The sequence below is a fragment of the Ahaetulla prasina genome, chromosome 5 (genome assembly GCF_028640845.1).
Source record: "Ahaetulla prasina isolate Xishuangbanna chromosome 5, ASM2864084v1, whole genome shotgun sequence".
Taxonomy (NCBI): Eukaryota; Metazoa; Chordata; class Lepidosauria; order Squamata; family Colubridae; genus Ahaetulla; species Ahaetulla prasina.
In genome coordinates this window covers 44543810-44569764 of record NC_080543.1, presented here as the reverse complement: position 1 = coordinate 44569764, position 25955 = coordinate 44543810, and the positions used below count along the sequence as shown (strand labels likewise).

At 33.9% G+C, this 25955-nt stretch overlaps 1 protein-coding gene across 3 annotated transcripts in view; it reads left to right on the top strand.

Annotated features, from left to right (window-relative positions):
- The window catches only part of CADM2 (cell adhesion molecule 2), a 431434-nt gene extending 405920 nt beyond the window's left edge, over nucleotides 1-25514 (top strand). For all 3 annotated transcript variants that reach the window (XM_058185211.1, XM_058185212.1, XM_058185210.1), the window contains 2 exons: nucleotides 7492-7617; nucleotides 12229-25514. In XM_058185211.1, the coding sequence (XP_058041194.1) occupies nucleotides 7492-7617; nucleotides 12229-12347 (245 nt within the window). In that variant the 3' untranslated portion in view covers nucleotides 12348-25514. The remainder of the gene's footprint in view (nucleotides 1-7491; nucleotides 7618-12228) is intronic.
- The last annotated feature ends 441 nt before the right edge of the window (nucleotides 25515-25955 follow it).

The window sequence follows — 25955 nt, the reverse complement described above, 5'->3', positions numbered from 1 at the left end:
TGTTCTATTTTATCTGGCTGTAAACCGCCCTGAGTCCTTCAGGGGAAGGGCGGTATAAAAATCCAATTAAATAAATAAATAAATAAATAAATAAATAAATAATCTATATGTAATATAAGTGAGATAGAGATATGTCTGATGCAGGTTTGGAGTATGGCTCCAATGGACATATAAAATATAATGTGAAAAATTGCCCAAGACATATTTCTTCCTAAATTGAGAGATACATGACACCTCTTCTCAAGTGCATGATCTAAAGATAAGTAGATTGATAAATAAAATAAACTTAAATCTTGATGGACATTGAAGGATGTTTGAGTCCAATGGCTATTCTGTTAAACTATGATTTAAATCCTTACATTGGTTACTTTACCTTATACTGATGACATTTAATTGTTCTTATTTCCAAACAATCTATCAGAAAGCACTGATGATGATGAGAGAGAGCACTGATGTTACCTAGTTTGGGCAATGAAAATCTGCAAGAAAACAACCAAGCTCAGAAAGCACCCAGGACCTTCCCTACTTTACCTTGTTCTGGTTTTTGCCTAAAATAGAATTTTTGAAAGGAATTGTAGTCTCTCACAAGGAGTTATCTGGAATTGTTTATCGTTATTTTTTATTTCCATAAGTTGTCTGGAAGTTGAATCATGACAATTGGACTTCTTTCTTTTCCTGCTAGTTCAAAACACTCCACTATCCACCAGTAGCTTCTTCAGTCAGAACAAGTTGAGAAACCCCCATATATGTCCTCCAGAAAGATTTCATTTCCCACCCAATCTGAATAGGCTCCTTAAGTGAGTAGGCAAAGAGTTGTAGGGATTTCAACTCCTAAATCCTCCTAGGTGTGTTGTTAATGGTGGCTCCCTAGTGAACTTGTCAAGTGGTCTTAATTTTCCTGCAGACTAATGAAAAAGTAGCATAAAAATGGGAGATAGGTTGTGCCTGAGGCCTCCACTTCTATAGAAGAAGGATTTTTCATTTTGGCATTCATTCCCTGTCAAACTGTTCAAGAGAAATAGTTTCTAGCAAGTCTCTCAGGCTGCTAGGAAAAAAAAGATTATGAGAGAAAAACTTCATGAATATATTTAGCAAGTATCACATACAAAGTTTTAAGAACAGATATATATGTTTTCTGAGGTTTTCATGAGTGTTTGTATGTAGGTCTTTGGTTATTCGGGTTTTCTCCCGCGTAAAATTGGAAGTGTCTTGGCGACGTTTCGACGAAGTCTCATTCGTCATCTTCAGGCTTCAGCTTCGTGCTTCTGGGAGCATTGCATATATATATTGCTTATATAACAAAAGGAAAGGAAACAATAGGACAGGAATGGTAGGCATGCTTGTGCTTTTATGCATGCCCCTTACAGTCTTCTTAGAATATAAAAACATGAAGAAATAAACTGATAATAATGTTTGTTTCCTTTAGTATATTAAATTTATTAACTTACCAGGTTAGGTGAAATAATATCCGACTTTACATCTGTGAAAAAATGTGAAGTCAAGAATAAAATAAAATGGCAGCATCAAAATAGGAGGAGATAAACTGATAATAAATTTTGTTTTCCAATAGTATATTAAGTTTATTAAACTGCTGAACATAAGGTTATATGAAATAATATCTAAATCTACATCAATAAAAGAAGATTATAAGCTTGAGTCATAGTTTGAAAGAATCAAGTCACATTCATTCTATTTGAAAAACTAATCTCTGAAAATTACATGAAGGCTGTCTTTTATTAACAGAAAAATCTGAATCCAGTGAGAGGGAGGAAGGCTCTTTTCTTTGCAAACTTTTGAAAATTATCTAGGCAACTTTGTTTTTTTTCTGGCACAGAGAATTTTTTTTATTTATTTATTTTTGTCACAACATTATATACAAGCACATATATTGAAAGGAAACAATAGGACAGGAACGGTAGGCACTTTTGTGCACTTATGCAGGCCCCTTATGTTATGATATGTTATGATATGTTCTCCATATCAATCCATCTTTGGATGTATTCATATTGGATCTATATCTGTACCTATATCATCTATAATATTTATGTTATCTATGTATATTTTCATCTGTATCACTATATAAAGTCTATACTATATTTTTTTATATGTATTTATATTTATATACTTTGGGGAAGGGTTTTTTTTCAAAATTCTTCCATTTTTGCTGTCGTACGAAAAAAAAGAAGCATTTTCAATTTTATTTTTCAGTTATCTGAACTTGGAGGAAAACATTCCATTGGTAACAATGTCATTTAGAATACAGAAAACAAACTGTTCCAAATCTATTAAATATACAACTAACATTCTATGCAGATACTAATTATCAACATTCTGATGGGAAAGGAGATGGGGATACATTTGATTTCTATTTGCAAGCAAATGCTTCTCCTCTTTCCCAACATAATTCCACACATATTTATTTTTTGGAGTTGCATGATTTTATGTGTACTTTCCCTCTTACTTTTACCCAAACTACTGGTGGGTGGGTGTTTGTGTGAAAAGAACCAAATCAAAATATATCTTTAATTCACCCTGAAGAACATAGCAGGGAAGTACTAATTGTATAAGATAAAAGATAATTGAAAGTGCATTTACTTTTTGTAATTCACTCAAGGGATTAGTCCTCTATCAGAAAACTGCAACAAGATAACACATTGTTCTGTACATAATACATTCCTGTATGCTTAATGGTTTGACAACAGAGATTGCGTTTTAGCTTGCCATATATTATTTGTAAAGCTTTTTATTAGATGACAAAAACCTTAGTTTCAGCTCATATTTTTGAGGGTACCATACTAAAATAATTTAAATAGTAATAATTAATTTTAACTGTCTAAATCCCTGTGTTATTTAGTGATTATAATTGAATCCAGGTCCATTGGATGTGCTCTCAGACTGAAGAATGAAAGATGATTGCCTTGTATTTCCCTCAAAAGAAGAGTTGTATAATTTTGGGGTTTCCTTTGATTCTTAGGTGGGCCAATGCCAATTTTCGCTTGGGGATTAGCTGTAACCATACTTGTCCAGGAATGTATAGTTTCAAGGCCCTAGGTATTAATAACTTAGGTATTAGGTATTAACTTAAAGATAGTACCGAAGATGCAGCTGGTATAGTGTACATGTGCGTTTGTGTGTACATGTGTGTGTATTTACCTTCAGGTAGATTGGATGATTTAGTACCTATTTTCAAAATACATCTCTAGCCTTTTCCAAAGTATTAATTAGAGTCTATAAAATCCAAACAGCTTCCATTGCAAGTATTAGAAAAGGCACTTTTTCCAATACCATCCAACCTACATGGGGATGCTCTGATTCTGGTCCACCTATCTGGCTTGTAGCATGTTGATTAGGAATAGAGTCTTCTTATTAGCAGTGTCTAATTTTCAGAGCTGTCCCAGAAGATATGTTGTGTGTTTGTTAGATTGTATAAAATAAAATAAAAAAGAAAGAAACAGCTACTTAAAACATGATCCAGGCATTTGTGGGATTGCATCTGTGGCAGTATCAGACTGTTTTTGAAGATAATGTTATTTTTATACTATGTATTAAATTTATTAAATGTATTAAATTTGAATATATCCTCTTAGTACACATATTAAATAGACATTTTACATGTGTTTTAATTGCCTTTGAGAGGACAGATTACCTTATTATCTTTTGCTTTATCACATTATTTTCTTGTTGCTTTTCTGGGTTCTATTGTAGAATCCTTCACGAATAGGACATATATAATATTGATAATGATGACAAAAACAACAACTAGAACAATAAAATATAATTAAACCAATTGAATTACTGGGGCATCTTAGACACATTGATTATTTTGTAATTTGATCAAGAACTAACACCAAACATGTTGCATTAGTGAATGACTTTCTTGTGAAACTAGTAGAAGAGGTATTGTTGAAATTTCAGTTCTGGAACACAAGTCATAGAGCTTGGAGCCAGGCAGCTTTTATTGGCAGCAATTTGTGTCTTGTCTTCTTGGCGCTCCTTCCTCTCAGTTGGGCTTAATGTTCCGTGCTGCCATAGCATTCTTTGATCTGTGAGAACAAGCAGCAAAAATAAATACAGGGTGAAATTAGGACAAGAATAATTGGCGCTGTAGCAGCCAGATGCTTATATCTGTGCTCTCTAGGGTAACTGGGGGAGTGCCAGTTGATCCATAAACAGTGTATGAAATGGCAGAATGGTCATGGCAAGAACAGTTGTGGGGTATTGTAACTTATATTGTGAACTTTAGACTGGTGAAAATAGTGATTGTGCAGAAATTCCTTTAACTGTATTACCGCTGGCTTCAAAAATGGAATCCTATATGCTGCTATTTATGTCAGGAATTCCACACAGCGTCTCCCATATATTCTCTGGATTAATCCAAGTAAAAGGTGCATATAAAAGCATGCATTAACCAAATCATTACCAAAATGAAGGGGAATCTTAAAAACGCATGATGGAAAAGTTATTATGAGTGTTTCTTTTCAACTTTGGATAATAGGTTTAATATATATTGTCACATAAAATGGAGTATGAATAGTGTAAAGTTGGAGGAATCCTCCTCCCCAGACAATCCCATAGCTGAGTTGCTATTTCTTCTCATCATGCTCATTCAGCTCCCCCCCCCTTCTGATGAGACATTTGAAAGGATGTTTTACTGCCTTCTGCTTTGATACAAGTAATAGTCCCTGCATAATGCATATTCCTGATAAAATACAATCCTGGATGGTACAAAGAACTATATTATATTCAATAAAATAGGGGCATAGTTCTCCTTCAGCCTTTGTGGAAACAAGAAACAGGAGATAAGATATGGAGCTATAAGAAAGATGAAACTAACATGCATGTATTTCAGACTGATTGATGGGAACCAACCAATACCTTAGCCCATATTCAGGATTTAAGGACTACTCTTAAAGAGAATCTTTGGCTACAATACTCAGATGTTACCAAATATACATAACAATTTTCAAACTAATTGCTAAAATTTTAGCAATTTTTAGCGAAGGTTGTAGAGAGTGTGGTTGCATGGCAGCTTCCCTGGCACCTGGAGGAAGCTGTCTATCTAGACCCGTTCCAGTCCGGCTTCCGACCCGGTTATAGCACGGAGACGGCTTTGGTCGCGTTGGTGGATGACCTCTGGAGGGCCAGGGACAGGGGTTGTTCCTCTGCCTTGGTCCTATTAGATCTTTCAGCGGCTTTTGATACCATCGACCATGGTATCCTGCTGCGCCGGTTGGAGGGATTGGGAGTGGGAGGCACCGTTTATCGGTGGTTCTCCTCCTATCTCTCTGACCGGCCGCAGTCGGTGTTGACAGGGGGGGCAGAGGTCGTCCTCGAGGGGCCTCACTTGTGGGGTACCTCAGGGGTCGATTCTCTCGCCTACCCTGTTCAACATCTATATGAAGCCGCTGAGGTCATCAGTGGTTTCGGGGTGAGTTATCATCTGTACGCTGATGACACTCAGCTGTACTTTTCCACCCCGGACCACCCCAACGAAGCGGTCGAAGTGCTGTCCCGGTGCCTGGAAGCCGTACGGGTCTGGATGGGGAGAAACAGACTCAAGCTCAATCCCTCCAAGACGGAGTGGCTGTGGATCCCGGCCCCCGGGTACAGTCAGCTGCACCCGCAGCTGACTGTTGGGGGCGAGTTAGTGGCCCCAAAGGAGGTGGTTCGCAACTTGGGCGTCCTCCTGGATGGCCGGCTGTCCTTTGAGGAACATCTGGCGGCCGTCACCAGGAGGGCTTTTTACCAAGTTCGCTTGGTTCGCCAGTTGCGTCCCTTCCTTGACCAGGATGCCTTATGCACGGTCACTCACGCTCTGGTTACGTCTCGGCTGGATTATTGCAATGCTCTCTACATGGGGCTGCCCTTGAGGTGCACCCGGAGGCTGCAGTTAGTCCAGAATGCAGCTGCGCGAGTGGTAACGGGAGCCGTTCGAGGCTCCCACGTAACACCACTGCTCCGTAGTTTGCACTGGCTTCCTGTGGTCTTTCGGGTGCGCTTCAAGATCCTGGTTACCACCTTTAAAGCGCTCCATGGCTTAGGACCCGGGTACTTACGGGACCGCCTGCTGTTACCGTATGCCTCCCATCGACCCGTACGCTCTCACAGAGAGGGCCTTCTCAGGGTGCCGTCCGCCAAACAATGTCGGCTGGCGGCTCCCAGGGGTAGGGCCTTCTCTGTGGGAGCACCGACGCTCTGGAACGAACTCCCCCCTGGCTTACGTCAAGTGCCTGATCTTCGGACCTTTCGTCGTGAGCTAAAAACATACTTATTCACTCAAGCAGGACTGGCATAAATAGTTGATTTTAAATTGGGGTTTTAGAGATTTTAAATATTTGTAAATTTTTAAATTATCGGCCATTTATTAATAGTTTCTTTTAATTTCTTTTAATTGTATATACTCTGTATTTTATTTCGGCTGTACACCGCCCTGAGTCCTTCGGGAGAAGGGCGGTATAAAAATCTAATAAAATAAAATAAATAAATAAATAAATAAATAAATAAATAAATAAAATTAATTCCGTGCAGGTAACCATTAGCATATTTTAACAGTATTATTACAGAGTTGAAGTTTTGTTAAGTACAAACAAATACATTTTAACATTACATGATCTGCTTTTTTCACTTCAGTATTCATAGCTATCATCTCCAACATGGCATCCTCCTAACTGGAAATTCTGGCACTGGAAATCCAACATATCTAAGAAATGCCAAGTATAGAAAGCTGCCTTTAAGGCTAATAGACAAAATACTAGTTTTGGTACTCAAGAACAAGATACTCAAAAATAAATGGTCAATATGGCAAGTTTTTCAATGTAAAATAACTGATGGATTATTAACAGCTATTTGAATTTGTTCCAGCATAAATCAGAAGGCTGCTTTAAATTCAAAAGTTGAGAATGAACCATATTCTTTAGGGCTGCATTTATATTTATCTGGTTCAATTCATGCAGATTCAGTCAACTCTGGGACTTGCTCAGCTATAGTCTCCTCTTTTTTTATTTCTAGAGAAAGAGGGTAGAGATGACAAAAGGAATATATAAAAAATTCCCACCGAGATTCATTCCTATAAATTATGTATTATGTAGAGTCTATTCTACTGATTCTATCTGATCCCCAATTCTCAACTGCTTATTTTTGCTTCTATAAATAACCATGGATAGATATTCAGTTATAGAAGAGGGAAGACAGAACTAGAAACCTTTCCCATTTACTAACTTCTGATAGAGATTTTTCTTCTTTTTCTTTTTGTCCTGCTTTTGTATTGTGATGTCCAGAGGGCTGTATCACTCTGGGACTACAAGCACTGCTGTATTGGTGATAAGAAAAGAATAGGAAATAACTCCTCTGTGAATTCTTAAAATGCCATATTCCATTTCCACATACAGATGAAGAAAATCCCTCATGTTATTTTAAATTTCAGTGTGGATACTTGGGTCATTTCATACCCTTATGAATAATCTACCTTTTCATTACTTTTCCCCCCACTAGATCCCAATACTTTGGCTGGAAGAAATGTACCAGATCATGCTGTTATAGGAGGAATAGTAGCTGTTGTTGTCTTTGTCACATTATGCTCTATAATTCTTCTTGGTCGATACCTGGCAAGACATAAAGGTAGGATGGATTTAATCAAACTGAAGTTAACTTTTATCTTCTTTTCTTGGTCTCATAAAAACTCAGCTCTGATAAGGAAGCATTAAAATTTGTTTGTTTGTGGAAATGTTCCTTGTTTTGATCCTTGTGGTGTCTGCAAAACCCATTAATTTTACAGATGGATTATTTGTGGCAAAATAATATCTAGTAATTTGTCCAAGGTCATGCTGGAAGTCAGTGACTCAGAGGATCTGACAAGTGAAATGGCAGTAAAGATATTGGTTTGTGGAATGCAACAGACCTTTATGTTTGTATATTTACTTGTTTTCACTAAGGAAGTTTATTATATCAATCTTCTTTATAAAGTATATGAACACCCAAATACCTGCTAACAATCATAAATTGGTGTCCTGAAACATGTGTTGAAAAACTCATAATGAGAAAAATACCGATTATTAAATTCCAAAATCATTACACTTTTTAATATTTCCAGGAAAAATATATTATCATTCAGAGATATGTGAAAACGAATGAGTGAACTTGGTCAGTTCAGTCTATGGCTGGTTTGGCCAATTCTGATCATCATGATAGTTCACTTAACTTTTATTTAGGTTGATCAAAAGATACATTTTTGTTAGTTTTATCTAAAAGTTATTTTACATCTTTTGATTTTTTTTCTCTTTTAGATATTTAGGTTTTTCTTTTTATAACCATGGATAGAATGTTTCATACAAAATTCAACTAAACAGCTTTCTATTGCACTTTTTGTACAATTATATAATAGATCTAGATCTAGATACTTACATTCAAAATATGGTTTGGGGCTATTAATATTGTATCCCATTAATAGCAACTTAAGGGTAAATTCATTTGAATGTTGGATAGTGATTTACTTCTGGTATAGAATTACATTATGGATTTTTACTGTATTTTATCTAACATTTTTAATATAAGAATGTAACAAGTCAACATTGCTTTTCTGTCATGATAATAATCCATTTAAATCAGTGAGACTTCTTTACAAGGGCATAAGGTCAACCGGAAAACTTGAATACAGCTTTTAATTCTTAATAAGCAAATCAGACAAGTTTATAAATAACTTTTCACCTTTAAACAGCTAGCCTGAAATAAGATTCTCTTCTTTTTCATGGGTGGAAGGATGACAATTCCCTTAATTGCTGCAATGGTTCAAACAAAATGTTATTATTATTAGTTTGGTTCTCTGCTTGTTGAGATTATCATAAGGAACATCTTCATTTTGGAAAAACTAATTTGGCTTAATTTATTTATACCAGCTTTCTTTGAGATAGTGCCAAGTAGAAATTTTTTCACTACAATTTCTATCATCCACAACTAAATGGGCATATTTGCTGCAGGATAGTGGAAATTAATTTGCACATTTGTATGGCAGAACATTAGGGAAAGCTATTTCAGAAAATAATAATCTCATCTTTTAATTCAAAGTTACCGTTATTTATTTTTAACCTTTCCCAATTATAATATGTCTGACATAAATACTAAAGCATTATTAGCAATTTATTCACTTCTCAAATGTGATTCACTGCATTTATTTATTTATTTATTTATTTATTTATTTATTTATTTATTTATTTATTTATTTATTTATTTATTTATTTATTTATTTATTTATTTATTGAATTTATAGTGCCACCTATTCGCCCATGGCAACTCAAGGCTGCTTACAGAATATAAAACCACATTTAAAACAATAAAAACTAATAAAAAGAATCAAATAAATTAATATAGTACAATATAACAAATCACCCCCCACCTCCTACCCCCCACTCCAGCAACAACAGATCACACTAGCCATTTAATGAACCAGGTCTTCAGCGCCTTCTGGAAGACTATTAAAGTTGGGGGCATTCTAATCTCTTGGGGAATGATGTTCCAGAAAGAGGGAGTCACCACGAAGAAGGCCTTCTTTTGGGTCCCACCAGATGTATCTCCCTTGGGGATGGGACCCGCAACATTTCCTGCCTCCCCACTCTGATGAGTCGGGTAGATGTGATCAGCAAGAGACGGTCCCTCAGATAACCTGGTCCAAAGCCATGGGATCATATAATATAATATAATATTTTATAATATAATATAAAAGTAGTCTGACAAAGGCTAGTAAACAGGCATACAGATTTGTGAGTATAATTTAAAGAAATCACACGTGATAGAAAATGTCTAGTTCACATTCAGCTTCATGGATCTCACTAAATCATAGTGTCATTTCTTTTGTTTTTACCACAGTGTGTCTCGGTGTAGTCAGTCAGCCTCATCCAAAAGCTGTGATTTGTGTTCTTAAAGACACTAATTACAATAAGATATACAGGAAGAAAGTAATTGTGATTACAACTTCTTTCTTCTTCATTATTTAAATAATGGTATATGCTTTCTACTTTATAAGTGAATGTATTTCCTACATGCATATACTGATTCTCCATGTCTAATTTTATCAGATATTAAGATGGTATTGTCACGGTATACATTAAATATCAGCTTGCAAAACTGAAATATATTTAGCTTAATTTCAAGTCTTTTTTCAAGAATATCCCAATGCCTATTAAATGTTACCAAATAGGTATTGCTTTCCATCTGCATTATAAGTAAAAATATCCATGTCCTTTAGAATAAATATCTGTTAAAATATTCCTGATTTATTGAATTTATAGTGCCACCTATTCGCCCATGGCAACTCAAGGCTGCTTACAGAATATAAAACCACATTTAAAACAATAAAAACTAATAAAAAGAATCAAATAAATTAATATAGTACAATATAACAAATCACCCCCCACCTCCTACCCCCCACTCCAGCAACAACAGATCACACTAGCCATTTAATGAACCAGGTCTTCAGCGCCTTCTGGAAGACTATTAAAGTTGGGGGCATTCTAATCTCTTGGGGAATGATGTTCCAGAAAGAGGGAGTCACCACGAAGAAGGCCTTCTTTTGGGTCCCACCAGATGTATCTCCCTTGGGGATGGGACCCGCAACATTTCCTGCCTCCCCACTCTGATGAGTCGGGTAGATGTGATCAGCAAGAGACGGTCCCTCAGATAACCTGGTCCAAAGCCATGGGATCATATAATATAATATAATATTTTATAATATAATATAAAAGTAGTCTGACAAAGGCTAGTAAACAGGCATACAGATTTGTGAGTATAATTTAAAGAAATCACACGTGATAGAAAATGTCTAGTTCACATTCAGCTTCATGGATCTCACTAAATCATAGTGTCATTTCTTTTGTTTTTACCACAGTGTGTCTCGGTGTAGTCAGTCAGCCTCATCCAAAAGCTGTGATTTGTGTTCTTAAAGACACTAATTACAATAAGATATACAGGAAGAAAGTAATTGTGATTACAACTTCTTTCTTCTTCATTATTTAAATAATGGTATATGCTTTCTACTTTATAAGTGAATGTATTTCCTACATGCATATACTGATTCTCCATGTCTAATTTTATCAGATATTAAGATGGTATTGTCATGTACGGTATACATTAAATATCAGCTTGCAAAACTGAAATATATTTAGCTTAATTTCAAGTCTTTTTTCAAGAATATCCCAATGCCTATTAAATGTTACCAAATAGGTATTGCTTTCCATCTGCATTATAAGTAAAAATATCCATGTCCTTTAGAATAAATATCTGTTAAAATATTCCTGATTTATTTGAAGTTTAGAATATTACTGAAGATTAACAAAGTTCTTGGCACAGGTTTTCAAAGGGTTTGTCCAGATAACTTAAATAAGCTTCCAAATAATAGTTTAATTAACTAGCTTTTATAGTAAAAGTATAAGCTATATGAGAAGTCTAGTTTGACATCTAAGTACCTCCATTTTTAGGAGGACAAAACACATGTTCCAATTTCCAAACCAAGCAGCCTTTCCCATTAATTGAAACTGACTTGTTTCAATAATCAATAAAAATAAATACGTTACTGTTGGGTATATATATGGTAAACTGGCAAATAAATCCACCTAATAGAGATAGATCTGCACAACAGAGCAAAACAGGTTACAGCAAGAATGCAGGCAAATACATCAATATACATTTTATCTAAAATATTTCCAGTGAAATTGGCACTAAGAATATGGCTAACGTGTAACTGCTTCTAAATGATGCATTAATCATTATGTGCAATTAACATTTTTTGTTGAAGAAATAGAACTGCAAAAGTGCTGATTTTGAAATTGCAGGACATGCTGATTGATTGATTTAAGGGGATGAAGAAATGTTCTGTGTTTTGTATCACAATGCATCCAAAACTAATTAAGGCCTTCCCCCCAAAGTTTCTTGTTAATGAATTTTTGTCAGCTTATAGTACAACAGACCCTTTCTGTGCAATAGATAGGTAGTTATCATGATAGCAGGACTGTACAATTACTACTACTTTAACAAATAAAAAAACCATGCTTACTATTCAGATTCATGATAGAAAGGTTCATTACTGAATCTTAGAAAAATTCATGGTAGAATGCTATATAGACTTTAACCTGGTCTATACCCAAACCAATTAATTTTCTGTTAGAAAATCCCATCTCTAAAGCAATATCAAAATTGAATGTATCTCTAACATTTTTCTTTTAATCACACTGTTTCCTACAGGAACATATTTAACAAATGAAGCTAAGGGAGCTGAAGATGCACCTGATGCGGATACAGCCATTATCAATGCAGAAGGCAGTCAAGTTAATGCAGAAGAGAAGAAAGAATATTTCATATAGATGCAGACTTAGATTCTTTGAACATCACTACTCACAAGGCTGACTCTTGGAGAAAACTGGCTCTCATCTTTCTGAATTAATTTATCATGTCTCCTTTCTACCCTTGTTAAAGTGCATAATTGCATAATTGCTCTCAGTTGCCAGTTTGTACCAACAATCAGCCATGAACATATTTTTTCTTTAATTATGATACCATTCATAATGCAGGACATTTCTTATTGCCTAATCATCATATACATTGCTCTTTTAACATACAGTGCTTGAATATACAGCCTTAACAAATTTAATCATCATCTGTTCACATTTGGTTCTTCTACATTTTTAAAGAAAGTGTTCTTTTTCTTTTCTTTTAATATGGTCCTCACCTATATTGCATCAGACCATTTTCATAGCAAATGTTCTTAGGTGAGGACCTAAATGTACTTACATAAACCATTACAAGTAAGATTAGAGGTTTACAAAGAATGTTTTATATATCGTCTGTAATTCAAAATCAGCCGAGCATTGAAACATTATGCCCTAAGAAACACTAATAGAATCATTCTACTATAATTTCTTGTGTGTTTGCAAATGGCAGCAAAGGAGTATGAACAGAACTTTTATTTAATGAAATACTGGTATTAAAAGCAACTTCTGTGTGGTAATCAACACCATACACTCCTGTCTACACAGAATCCAAGGTGATGGATTATGTAGCTCCATTTTGAAAATGGTTGTCCAGCTCTTTGACTGCTCCTAGAATCGTAAAGACTTCCATATATATTTCTATAATTTGTATTCCTTTTAATTTATTTGCTTCATGTGGGTCTATCTGCCTACTCAAATTGAACGTGTTCATGGGGCAAAACTGCAAGGCATTTTAATATCTGTATATAGTGCATATAATAAATCCAATTAAACATTATTTGATACATATTTAACTTTTGGGGCTGTAGGTAAGTCAGTCACAAGTAAGCATTTTCTAATGTCCATTATATCCCTTTAGATATAACTTAAATTAATATTCTGAGTAGATAACATGTATTAGTATTTTTTGTCTGTATGTCCTAGCACTGTTCAGCAACAAATTTTTCTAGTTCCAGTTAATTTCTCTTTGTTATACAATGGAAGCACAATGTTATATGGAAAGGTAGTTTTAAGCTAACAACCAGTGCACAGCCTCAGGTTTTGTCTTACAACCACATTAATGATTAAATATTAAGTTACTAAAAAATTCAATATATAATTTGGCAGTTCCAGAGCTGCTTATCAATGTTGGATTTGCCAAACCCCAAACAGAAAATGTTACAGCAACAGCTCTCTATGTTTTGTGTATATGGTAAATGACTAATCCTTTATATTAAATTTATGTCTATGCATTTTGTGAGGTACAAACTTATGTCACGGTGAATGATCAAGAATATATGCCATGCTTTTAGCTCCACAGTAAAGATCTCTCTTTGATATTATGTTGAGTGTGGGGCAAAGGACAGATTAAAATAATAATATTTTTTTTTAAAAAAGTCTAATCCAAATAAAATATTCCTCTTCCAGACCAAAAAAAGGCAACAACAAATAAATACAAATAAAAATAAATGAAAAAAATAAATAAATGATAAGCTCTCACTTCCTGGTTCCATGTAAACATAATTGACTAAAATTCTAAAATTGTAGAAATTCTTATTTATCTCCAAAGCACTGCAAACATTTTAAAAAATAAGACAAAAAAGAGGAATACATTTCTATATAGAAACTATTACTGATGAAGTCTAAAAGCATAATGGCCTATTGTAAAGAATTAAGTCCTGGGGTTTATTTTTTGTGTGGGGAATGGAAGGAGGGTGGGTAACATTTGAATATGGCATCATGTGTCGCAGTCAATGGAAATCAAAGGTATTGTGTCAGATTATTTATCCGAAGGCTATAGACCTTTTAAGGACAATAGTAGTTTTCAAATTGTTTTTGTTAGAAGGGGAAAAATTACTTTGTTAATTTCAATGAGAAAAAAAAATGAGCGAGCGAGAGAGAGACCATCAATCAAGCAGCACTTTTTCAAAGTATACAGAACATAAATAATATGATGTGGTTGAGTGTTAACATAATAAATCATATACAGTATGATATTTTAAAGAAATACGTCTGCATTGATGTGATTGCATGCTTGTTTTTTACAGTTCATTCAAAAATCTGTGGAAAAAAATGCAATAATATGATAATCTAGTATGGTAATTTGAGAGAATCAGGTAGAAGTACTAGACACATTGAAGCTAGTATAGGCTTATAACATTAGTCATGTTTTCAAAAAATGATTTGTAGAACTAAGGTAAAGGCCAGCAATGCACTTAAACATGTGTTGAGGTGCCTTGCTGCATTAGAATTATGTTTACTAAAATTATATGCCTACTGGTGTTATATTTACACATTCATACGTTTTCTCAATTCTATTGTGTTTAAATTATGTAGAAATACTTTACCTTCTTATTCATCCCTATGAAATAAGATTTCTTTAGGCATCTTTCAATGTAAGCATTTCAAAATGTTTAGCTACTGTAGGATACAGAAAACACTGGAATTCTGCAACAGAGATAGGAATTAGACTGTTAAATTTTGCTTGTAGTAGATTTAAAAAAAAAATCTTTCCTTGCACATTGAGATGTACAGCAGGTTAAAAGGCAATGAGAAAGTTCACCAGAATGAAAAATTACTGTCTATCATCACTTTATAGCACCCAGTTAAATCAGATGCTCTCAATCTTTTATTTGAGAGCAAAGGAAGCTTTTGGAGCAGAATAAAAAATACACTTTATTTAAAATGATACATTCCATAAATGAGCAAACTTTAATCTGATGATTTTGGCCCTTAATATTACTCCACTTTTCTCTGTTTTAATGTATTCAGTCCCATTTAGATAAAATAGCAATATTATATCAGATTATTTTCAAAAATAATGATGACACTTTTTCTTACCATTGTTTGATTTTACAGCATGAAACCCAGTTTCTTATCCCATGTAAAAACTCTTATATTTGGAACTATAATTCTAGTAATGCTGCCTCATTTTAATCAGTGTCCTTCAATTGTGTTGATTTTGCACTAGCACTTGAGCAGATCCCAAATAATTCTGCTTCCTATTTCAGTGCCTTTTCTACTAGTACAGTTCAGAAAAACATGGGAAAAGCCAGGTAGTGAGAGGACATGGTACTTTCCATGTTGGCCAAGATATTTGCTCTTAGGTTTGCTCTTAGGTACTTGAGGTACTAAAGCAGGGGTCCCCAAACTTGGCAGCTTTAAGACTTGTGGACTTCAACTCTAACAGCATAGCTGGCTGGAGAATTCTGGAAGTTGAAGTCCACAAGTCTTAAAGCTGCCAAGTTTTAAACTTCTTACTAAAGTACAGACTGTACTAAAGCTTCATTACAAACCTTTGGTTTCTTAACCAATTCCCTGGTTGCTGCATAGCAGAGTCATGTTGTCAGGGTGATGGAAGCTGTAGGCCAATGTATCTGGAAGACTCTACCAGTTAGAAAATGGCCTTGTGCAATTTGAATGTACAGTGTAATAGGATGAATAAGAGGGACATACACATTTACAAGCTTTACCCATCCAGGGGGAAATGCATGTGTTCAACACCCTGTATAATTTATAGGAATAATAAAAGAAGGTGATTATACCATTCTAAATCCACTTTGGGAACTCCAAGTTTAGATTAATACATTAGAATAAGACACTAAAATTTTATGATAATCTAATTGCCTGCTTTATCATAGAAGACAGGTATAAATAATCATGATCTGAAGACAGCAACTAATGAAATTTGAACCAAGTTAGTTGTCGCTAAGAATGTATTTTTGTCATCAATCCATCACATCAAGTTGTTACTGATTACTATTGTTCTCTTTTGCGATCATTATAATTCTTTATTTTTTTAAATAAAAGTAGAAGATGGCATCTCAGAATATATGGATCTGTTATCTTTCATTCTGGAATGCCATTTGCAAATTTATTAGTTTCTAGAGCCATCCTAACCCTAATCCTAACCATTTACCTGTTTTTCACAGGGAAACCATCTTACACTGAAATTTCCTGTTACTAAAACCAAATGTGTAAAAATCATATTACCAATTATTCCAGTGAATTGGACATCTTGAGTTAATAATTCCCAATGTAGGCTACCTATTTGTGATGAATCTCTCAGTGAAAAGAAACAATGGGAGCTTATATAATGTTTTATTGTAAAAGCATTGCTTACTATGTATTCATACATACATTAGGCATTTTGATCATCACATATGTTACGTGTGCTTCCATGTAACATTGCAGTTACTGTGTAATTTAGTGCCACTTATTATAAAGTGTTACCAAGAGGAATATAAAATTCTTACATTTATTATTCCATTGAATAGTGGCAATTCTAATCAACTGAAAACAAAACATGCAATTACAAAGAATTATCATGGTCACAGTAGTTTTCTCCAAAATGTTCTTAAATCTTAAATCTTATCTTCTTAATCATTAGAGATAATGATTTATAATAAATGTAAACACTTATATAATAATAAATTAGCTACTAAGAAATTATGCGACTAAGCTTGAAATAGACATTATCCAAGTAATGCTTTGAGTTAAGTGGCACAAAGTACATGCTAAAAACTATGCAAAAATATAGGTGACCACAGTGTACTTACATGTAAGTATCTTGTGCTTTCTCTGTATGGATATTGGAAACACATGTATTTATAATATGAATTTTGATTATTTTATAAGGTAGGAGATAAAAGCTTGCAGTTAAAATCATGAATTATTACAATACATGCAAAACTGTCATCTTTAAATATGTATATTTCCCCAATTCTTTAATTTATTGTGATTTATTTTTAAAACCTAACTATCAATCCATTTGGTCTATTTTCTTATTTGGGTGTCATAAGGCTCCTTTCAAATACCTTTTGATCAAAGACCTCTACCTGCTAATACCTTTGCTGCCAGAAAGGTCTCAGAACTGCTTAGAAATCTATATCTAACCCAAACCTGGCAGTTTTTGTCTTCCTTGAAGGAACCTTGCATTCCTAGATGCTGAAACGTTGCCATTTGCTCTAGTATTTTTAGTGTGAGCAGTGGAAAGACAGCCAAAGAAATAACCTGAACCCTATTTCACCGAAGTATCTCACCTGGAATTTCTGCTGTTTATTTCCTAATAACCCCAGATAATCTTACATAGTGAATACAAAATGCTTCCATCAAACAGCAGAGAATGCCTTTTTCATTAAGTTATTTTTTCCCACAAATGTAAATTTATATAATATTGATCCTTTTAATTTCATCATTTTTTTCTAACACGAGCTTCCAAAAGCATTTAAAGTAGTGAGATAACAAATAATAATAATAATAATAATCACAGAGATAAATATTGTGAAATTGAACCTCGCAAAGCTTCCAAACTTCAGCCATAGCTGTCCTTCTCTGAAGCACTATCATTACTACTCAAAGCACTGAATCACTTAATCTATTTTCTGTTGGTCAGTTGTAATACATTCCTAAAATAAATCTAAGGTTTAAATTTATTATTATTACTATTAATGATGGTGTTTTTTAATTTGTTTTTTTAACTGTACTTCTATTGGCATCTTGAGATTCTTTAATCATCTGAAGATTTTGACTTTGTAGACATCAGGCTGCAGTGTATATATGTATCTGCTATGCTTGTAGGACATAATGACTGGGCTATAGTTTGTATAATGGAGATTTCTGACTGACTTACATGCAAAGGATCCCATATTGGGTTATCCAGGTATCTTAATCTTGGCAAGTATCATTTGATGGCATTGATGCACTTTGGGTCTCCAGATTGCTCAAGAGGATTGCATTGAATTTCCTCACTTTTCACAATTGAGCCAACTGAGGTAATGCATTGTGCCATTGTTTTAAACAAAATATTAACGTTATATTTGTTAAAATAATATCTTATATACATATTCAACATATAATTTATTTGATTGAAATTATTTTACTTTCAGATAAGAACTGTTCAGCTAACAGCATTATGAAGCATTGCAAATTATGAATAAACTGCTTTAAGGGTCAACACTGAAAGCTTAGGCTGCTGTCTGCTAGTTTCCTCATTCTGATAATTGCCTAATAATGGTAACGGAAGCTAGTTTCAACAAAGATTATTCTATATAAATAGCATTTTTATTTTTATTTTAAAGTTAATGGAATGTATTTCTGCTGTAAGGAATTCTAGACAGGAAGGCAATTGCCCCACTGCCTTGTAGGGCTCTGAAAAATTAGGAAAAAGGAAAAACAATCTTGTCTAGTAAATCACCTTCTTTTGGTTAATTCTAAAGCAAGTACCAACCACAAGCTGTGATACCCTAAATATGAGTACACTTTTGTAAAAAAAAAATGCTATAACTTAATGGTTTCAAATATTTTTTTAGATTTCCTTTGTCAACTCCCTTTACAATAAGTTTCAGTTAAGGAGCCAGTTAAGCAAAATGTATAGCTTTTCTGTCCCTTAGAACATTTATAACCCATCTCCATGTATGCAAACGACAGTCTTCTATAGTTACACACACTCAATTCATTGCTAAGTCAGACTAAGCCTTGTTTGACTGTCTTCATTATACATGTACCAAGTCCTGCATGAAAGTAGGTAGTATAGATATATTCTACAGACTAAGAATACATTATTAGAGCCACAGGTTCAGTGCTCAGGTTTCTGCTGCAGATATCATGTAAATCTTCCTAATGGCCAATTTTATCTTATTTATTATCCTATAGGAAAGAGGTAATTAGCAGCCGGATGCACAAATGCTTGGGCAAGCTAAGTGGAAAAAAGAAAGCTGAAAGGATAAGTATGCTCAGTATGAAGTACATATCAATTATTCTCAAGAAATTTGCAGTCCAATCTGCATTTGAACATTGCAAACCCATCTCCAAGTAATCATTTTTTGTGCACCAATTCATTACTATAGTGTGCTTATAGTGTACAGCATTTTCAGGACCCCAAAATGCATAGAAATGTTTTGGGAAAGGTAGGAATGATAATTCATAGACATCTGGAACAAAAACAGGGTAGCAAAGAAACTCCAGAGAAATAAAGTAGTTTTCCATATCTTAGAATAGATAAAATATGTAGTTATAATTATTCAATTGTTTACTTTAAAAATATCCCATAATTATTGGTACTTATGCTACAATAGTCACTTGTCAAAATTATTTCTATCTCAAAGCTGTGATAGGTAACAAATTGTTACATATGCATTTTGAGCATTCTAGTTTTCAAAAATTATATGTGAAAATACACAGAACACAGCAAGAAACACAAATTTTCTAATCTAATGTACAGTGATTCATGCAATAAACATCTTCATATAATTTGTCTGTGAAGTATGCTCAAGAACCTGCATAAAAGAAGAGAATTCCTTATTGAAAACACTGGTAGTTCTGGCCCCAATCCTTTAAGTTAGCTGAAGCCAACCTGGCAAATTCCAGTTGAATTTATTATAACACAGCTATAGAAACTTTTCAGATAAATTATTTTTACCTTTCTTTTTTTAGAATGTAGACAAACTGCCAAATTAACAGGCATTTTCATGTGGATCCAGAAATCATTTTTTTCCCAAAAAGATTTTATTTTAGCACAAGATTTACAATCACTGTACTAATCACAAATGCACTATACATTAATATTTCTTTATAGTATTTCAACCTGAAAAGATGTCTTATTTAGAAAAAATATTTATAAAAGAATGATGCATTGATAAGTAAAAGATAGTATTTTTTTTATTCTAGAAACATAGATAATCAAATTATACACTTTCTGTAAGCATCTGATTAATTTAGCAATAATATGTATATACTTTAATTATATTTTATATATTTTCTGCATTTCCATACTATAAAGTGCATGCATACATATACAGACATGCCAAAGGACTGCTTTCTTTTGAGACAATTTGTACAAATTCAGCAGATCCTCATTTTCTATTACCAGCCTTACAATTTTATAGGTAAGAAAGCAGCACTATTTTAAAAAAAACAACTCTATGCACTATATAGTTTCCCAGCATTTTCAATTCAAAATGCACTTTATAGTTTGACCAAAAGTTGGGATGTTCAAAGTTTTTTGCAATTAGCTCTTCCTTCTTTCAATCTTTTCTTCTTAAAAAAAACAAAAACCAAAACAAATCTGAAAAGGGCATTTTATGAGTAAATAAGGTGGTGAATTCCATTTGTCCCACTGACATAGGTCTACAACTGCCAAGTTATAAAGTATTCCCCATTCATTTCATTTTTAGGCTTTCAACTTTGGGGAATCCACTTATACGTTTTCATTGTTATAACACATAAAATATTTTCTGTCCTATCTGATCCAGGACTGCTAGACCAATGGGACTGGTAAACTCTTTCCCCAGGTTGGTAGCTAACTGAAAAGTGACTACATTGGCCTAAGAACTACAGTGTAACTGACATGCAATTTCAACTATGTTTTGGACACTACATCACTTAATTCCATACAGAGGAATTAAGAATGCAGCACTGACAATGGAAGCACAGTTCGCATTATTTCATAATTTTTACTGAACAAAATGCATATTGTAATGTTAAGTACATGACACTTGCATGTTGCTATGCCTATATACTTTCAGAGTTTTCAGTGTGTACTTTGTGGCGCTTAAAATGTCATGTACAATTTTTATCAACATTCTACAGGGTTCCCATTTGCACTTCATATTTCAGTAAAGTCTTGTCAGAGAATTGTCTGAATATTATTAAAATGAATAAAATTTCAATTTTAGTTATCTGTTGGACATTACTGAAGTGTCTATTCATTTAATACATTTTGGAATTCTTGAATTTAATATGGAATATTATCAGAGAGCATATTGGCAAATGTGAGGAACACAAAGTATCTTGAATAAATATTAGCAAATATTAGAAATATTGAACCTTTCCCAATAAAAATGTTTCAGGCATCTCTCATAAAGAAGTACTATGAAATTGCTTACCCAATATACTTAACTAAGAGCCTTATTGCATGTATTGAAATATCAATTGGATAATAGCGCAAGAGGTGCAACTCTGCCAAAATGGAGACTGAAAACAAAGACGATCCATCCATCCCCTCATCCATCCATCAGGAAGCAGATCAGAGCACAAAAAGTATCTCAGGTAACTTCAGATTTACGTAGGCAACTTAGGGTTTAATACAGAAGATTTTGTAACTGTGCCAGCTCGACCAAGAGCAGGTGAAATATCATAGTCCTGGTCATGAAAATATCTCCATGATATTAGCATATACTTTAAATTATAAATATGAAGCATGTAATAATTATAGCTTAACCTCAGAAGTGGAATATCCAAAAATACTGCCATAGACATTGAATAAATTTGATAGGATACCAGATATTTTTTTAAAAAAATTAAGGGATCACTAAACAAGAGAACTTTAAATCAAATCAGACCAAATACCAGTGCTTGCTTTCCAGCTAAAGCTAAAGAGGGATGGTGTGAGAATGGATGGATACATGCATATTTGAAACAGGCAAACTATGGCAACTTTAATTCCCTTCCAACATATTGAGACAAAAATCTGGGGAAAGAAGCAAATAAAATCTCCCTCTACAGCTTTTGATCCTAAACTTAACCAGCACTAGAACTCTGAAACTAGAAGATATAGTATTTGATCAAGAATATGTTATATTAGAATATCAATCAGCTTATCAAAACAATATCAAGAAGAAACAAAATCTGTGTAAAAGGCAATTGGGATTTATATATATGCCCCATACAGCAGGGGTCCCCAACCACCAGTCCATGGACTGGCACCGGTCCACAGTATGCCAGCAACTGGGTCACACAAACAAGCAAAGCCCCATCTGCGGGATGCAGGCAGCATGCAAAACCATGCCACTCCAGTCTGCGGAAAAATCTCCACTGAACTGATCCCTGGTGGTCAAAAGATTGGGGGCTGCTGCCATTTTAAATAGTATTCTAACTTTATTATATTGACTTTATTATTACATCTACATTTTGCTTTAGTCAAAAAGGGGGGAAAGTATGAAAATGCGGAGTAGGAATAGGAGTTGTATGCATTTTTGGGGTATCTCTGAGAACTTACTATGCTATAACTGCCATAATTACTTCAAACAGTAATCATGGCAGTAAACAATATGAAATCACATGATATACATATATAATTTGACTGCAGATCAAAGATTTTGCAATCTAGCCAGCTTGCTATTGAAGTTAATCTAAACTGTTAAAAAACATTTCTAGAGTAATCACTGATTCCATTAAAAGTTGGACAAATGTCTTGGGAATTCACAAAATGACAACTTTTCAGTCATTTTCTAAAGTACCAGTTAGATTGGGTGATTGATTTTCATGGATAGAAATGTTACAGACACAGACGTAGACACAAGACTAGCAGCAACAATATTTAGATAACAACTCAGGCAGAAGTCACCAGGGTTTGTGAACTTTCTTGGGAAGCTTAACTCGGAGTTAAAATGGCATCTTCCAGGGAAATAGCTTGAAGTTGCCTCTCCTAGTTATTTCTGCATACAGTTCTTGCAGAGACAGCAGAAACTCCTTTTGAACTACAAAGAGAAGAAAAAAGGCTCACAAGATAAAGCACCACTTCTCCAGTTTTGTTCTAATGTGGGTAAGATCACAGAATCGTATTGCTAGAAGAGACTGCTGGTCAATAATCTTTTAATGGTATGACATTAATTTAGTATGTAAAATTTGGAACCAATTACTTGGTGTATACTATAGTATCAACACTTGCTGCTAACTATATTAGAATTTTTTGTACTTTTTTGGAATGGTCATGATTCTTATTGTTAAGCTTCAATTTAATGAGAATTGAAAACTACTTCTATTTTCTCCTGAATTTAATCTCATGACTTTTCATATAGGAGTTATAGCTACCTCATTTACCTAAGAAATAAATATAACCAAAAGTGAATCTCACACAAAACCTTCTGTACTTAAAGCCACAGGCAGCTGTTTGGCTTTCCCATATGATACCCATTCCTTAATAAACACCACAGGAAGATGATTAGGAATAGGAGTGATACCAATCCAGTTTAATCTGACAATCTCACTTGCTCAACATATTGAACTGGATCATTTAAAAGTCCATTATATATTATGAACTCTGAAATAAAGTCATTTCTGGACCAGGATTAATATCCAGATCCCCATCCAGAGTCCCTGAGGTAATTACACAGCACCTTAACTGATTCAGCTATGTTGTAGAAAATCAAAAGTGAAAATCAATTTGGTCTTTTAACCTCTGAATACAGAAGGAAGATTTAGAACAGCATTCCAAGAACAGGACTATTCCAGGTATTCCTTAGGATTTTGTTTTTCTTTGTGTTAGTTTATTACTTTATGCTCTTTCACTAAGGTGAAGGACAGAGGACTTGAAATGAGAGCAGAGACTTGATATGATTAGTTACCTCTAAATTATCACTAGTTGCACAAGGTAAGTCATTTGCCAAGAAATTGCTGCAAATGTATTCATGCTGTGTTAATTTTTGCTTCTACATCTTATAAATTTTTCTTGTTTGTTTTCAATGCTTTATATTCCATGTTGTATGAGCTATGTATAAGTTGTACTTTGAAAAATACTTGTGAATTTCATAGCTTACACTTTTTTGATATGGAAAGCACTGCATAAATAAGTTAAGAGATATAAAAGCTTATCTTTGCTTTATGATAACCATCCATATTGTGCTTGATAAAAATGTTTTGTTTTTTCAAGTTTATAAAACATAACCTCATGAATCATTGCTTGGTGACTCCAATATTCATTCCTAAGATGCTATCAACATGTTTTGGTTGCAGCTTTAGGAAAATGAATGCCTTACTGTGTAGGGCTGAATTCCTGAAATAAGTAACTTATTCGGTAAATAGCAGACAATTCTACATAATTTTGGAAGGGCTACTGGAAATGACCTACCTCTAAATAGGACATATTACATTTTAAGAGAAGAAAGAAAAAATACTAGTGAAATAAATACTGGTGAGTTAGTTATTATTTTTTTCCACTTCTTCATTTTGTTGAAACAATGTTCATATTACAATTCATCCAATAACTTCCAGAGTGGTAAACAGTATACCTCCACACAACATATATATGTCTGTCCGTATGTGTGTGTGTGTGTGTGTGTGTGTGTGTGTGCAGTATGTACTCTGTCTGTTTGTGTGAATGAGAGTGTGTGTGTATGTTAAAAACTAAAATAATTTAGTCAAACTAAAAGACATAAATAAAAAAGACGTAAATAAAAAAGTTTTAACCAAGCACCAATATAATCAATATTTACATCCTCTTAGGAATAAAGTCTTTGAAAAAGCTATCCCCTTTGTAGTTACATAGCAGTCTTGCACTAATCAATTACATGACTAAGAATGTCAACAAAATATCCAATTCCATTTCTACTAATCTGAAAGGAAGATTTCCCTTATAGCAATTAAAAATTTCTCTTCATCTCAGTTTGAACTGAATTGCTATTTATAAATTTTCTCATAAGTTTTGTTTTCAAAATTCTGCTTATACATCATAGATATATTGCATGCACATTATCTTATGTTTTCTAACTATGGATTGCTTTATTCTGGATGCATTAAGCTACAGACTAGACAGACTTCTATTTGATCTGTTTCATCTTGATTTCCTATACAGAACAGAAGATTGCATTTGATGGCAACTTCCAACTGTATGTTTCTTATATTGTTTTGATTATTATAGTCTTCAAACTATTGTTTGAACTGATTTGCCCCAATTTATATGCTTCGATGGAGCATACACTTTAAGAGATCTGAAGGAACAATTACCACCCCCCAAAAAAAGGTGCTCTCCAAATCCATGGTGCACAAATTGGTATCAGAAAGTTTATCACTTCAGGACAGAATAAAGAGATGTAGGTTTGAAAGTGACATACAATTCTGATACAGTGATACAAATCATACAAAGATAGTGATTGCATGCTTCTAGGGATACAGGTTTGCTACCATGGCTGGAATGGAGAAAAAATGCAGTACGAAAACTACAGCTAAAAATCAGTGTCAAATTGTCAATGCCACATGACAATCCAGAACTGATCTCGATAAAGAATCAGCTAGTCCAACAAGTGAGGCAAACTTTGGTCTAAATTAGTAGCTCCTATGCTTCTATTTGCTTATACTAGACTTAAGAAATCATAGTTTCTCTCTGCTCAAGGAAAGCTTTGCTCATGTGTATAAGGTGCGTATTTGTGTTATGAAAAATCTGGCCATTTCATAACAAAATGTCCCCCTCCTCTGAATCAGCAGCAAAGTGTTATACTTGGAGAAGTGGGTATTTTACATTCAGATTCCCTAAGTATTCCACATTAAACATATTAGGGAACAAGTCAATATTAATGGCAAAGATTAGAAATTGTATTCCTAGATATTAAATGGAGCCCAAATTTTCAGAGCATTTACTCATTTTTGTGACATTTCAGGCCAAGACAGGACCTGCAATACATTGTGCCACATTGTGATGCTGCAGCAGTTTCATAGATTCTTCAATGATATGCAGATACGATTTGAACACTAAGTTTGTCAACAACCCTAGGAACTCATGAGTCTATA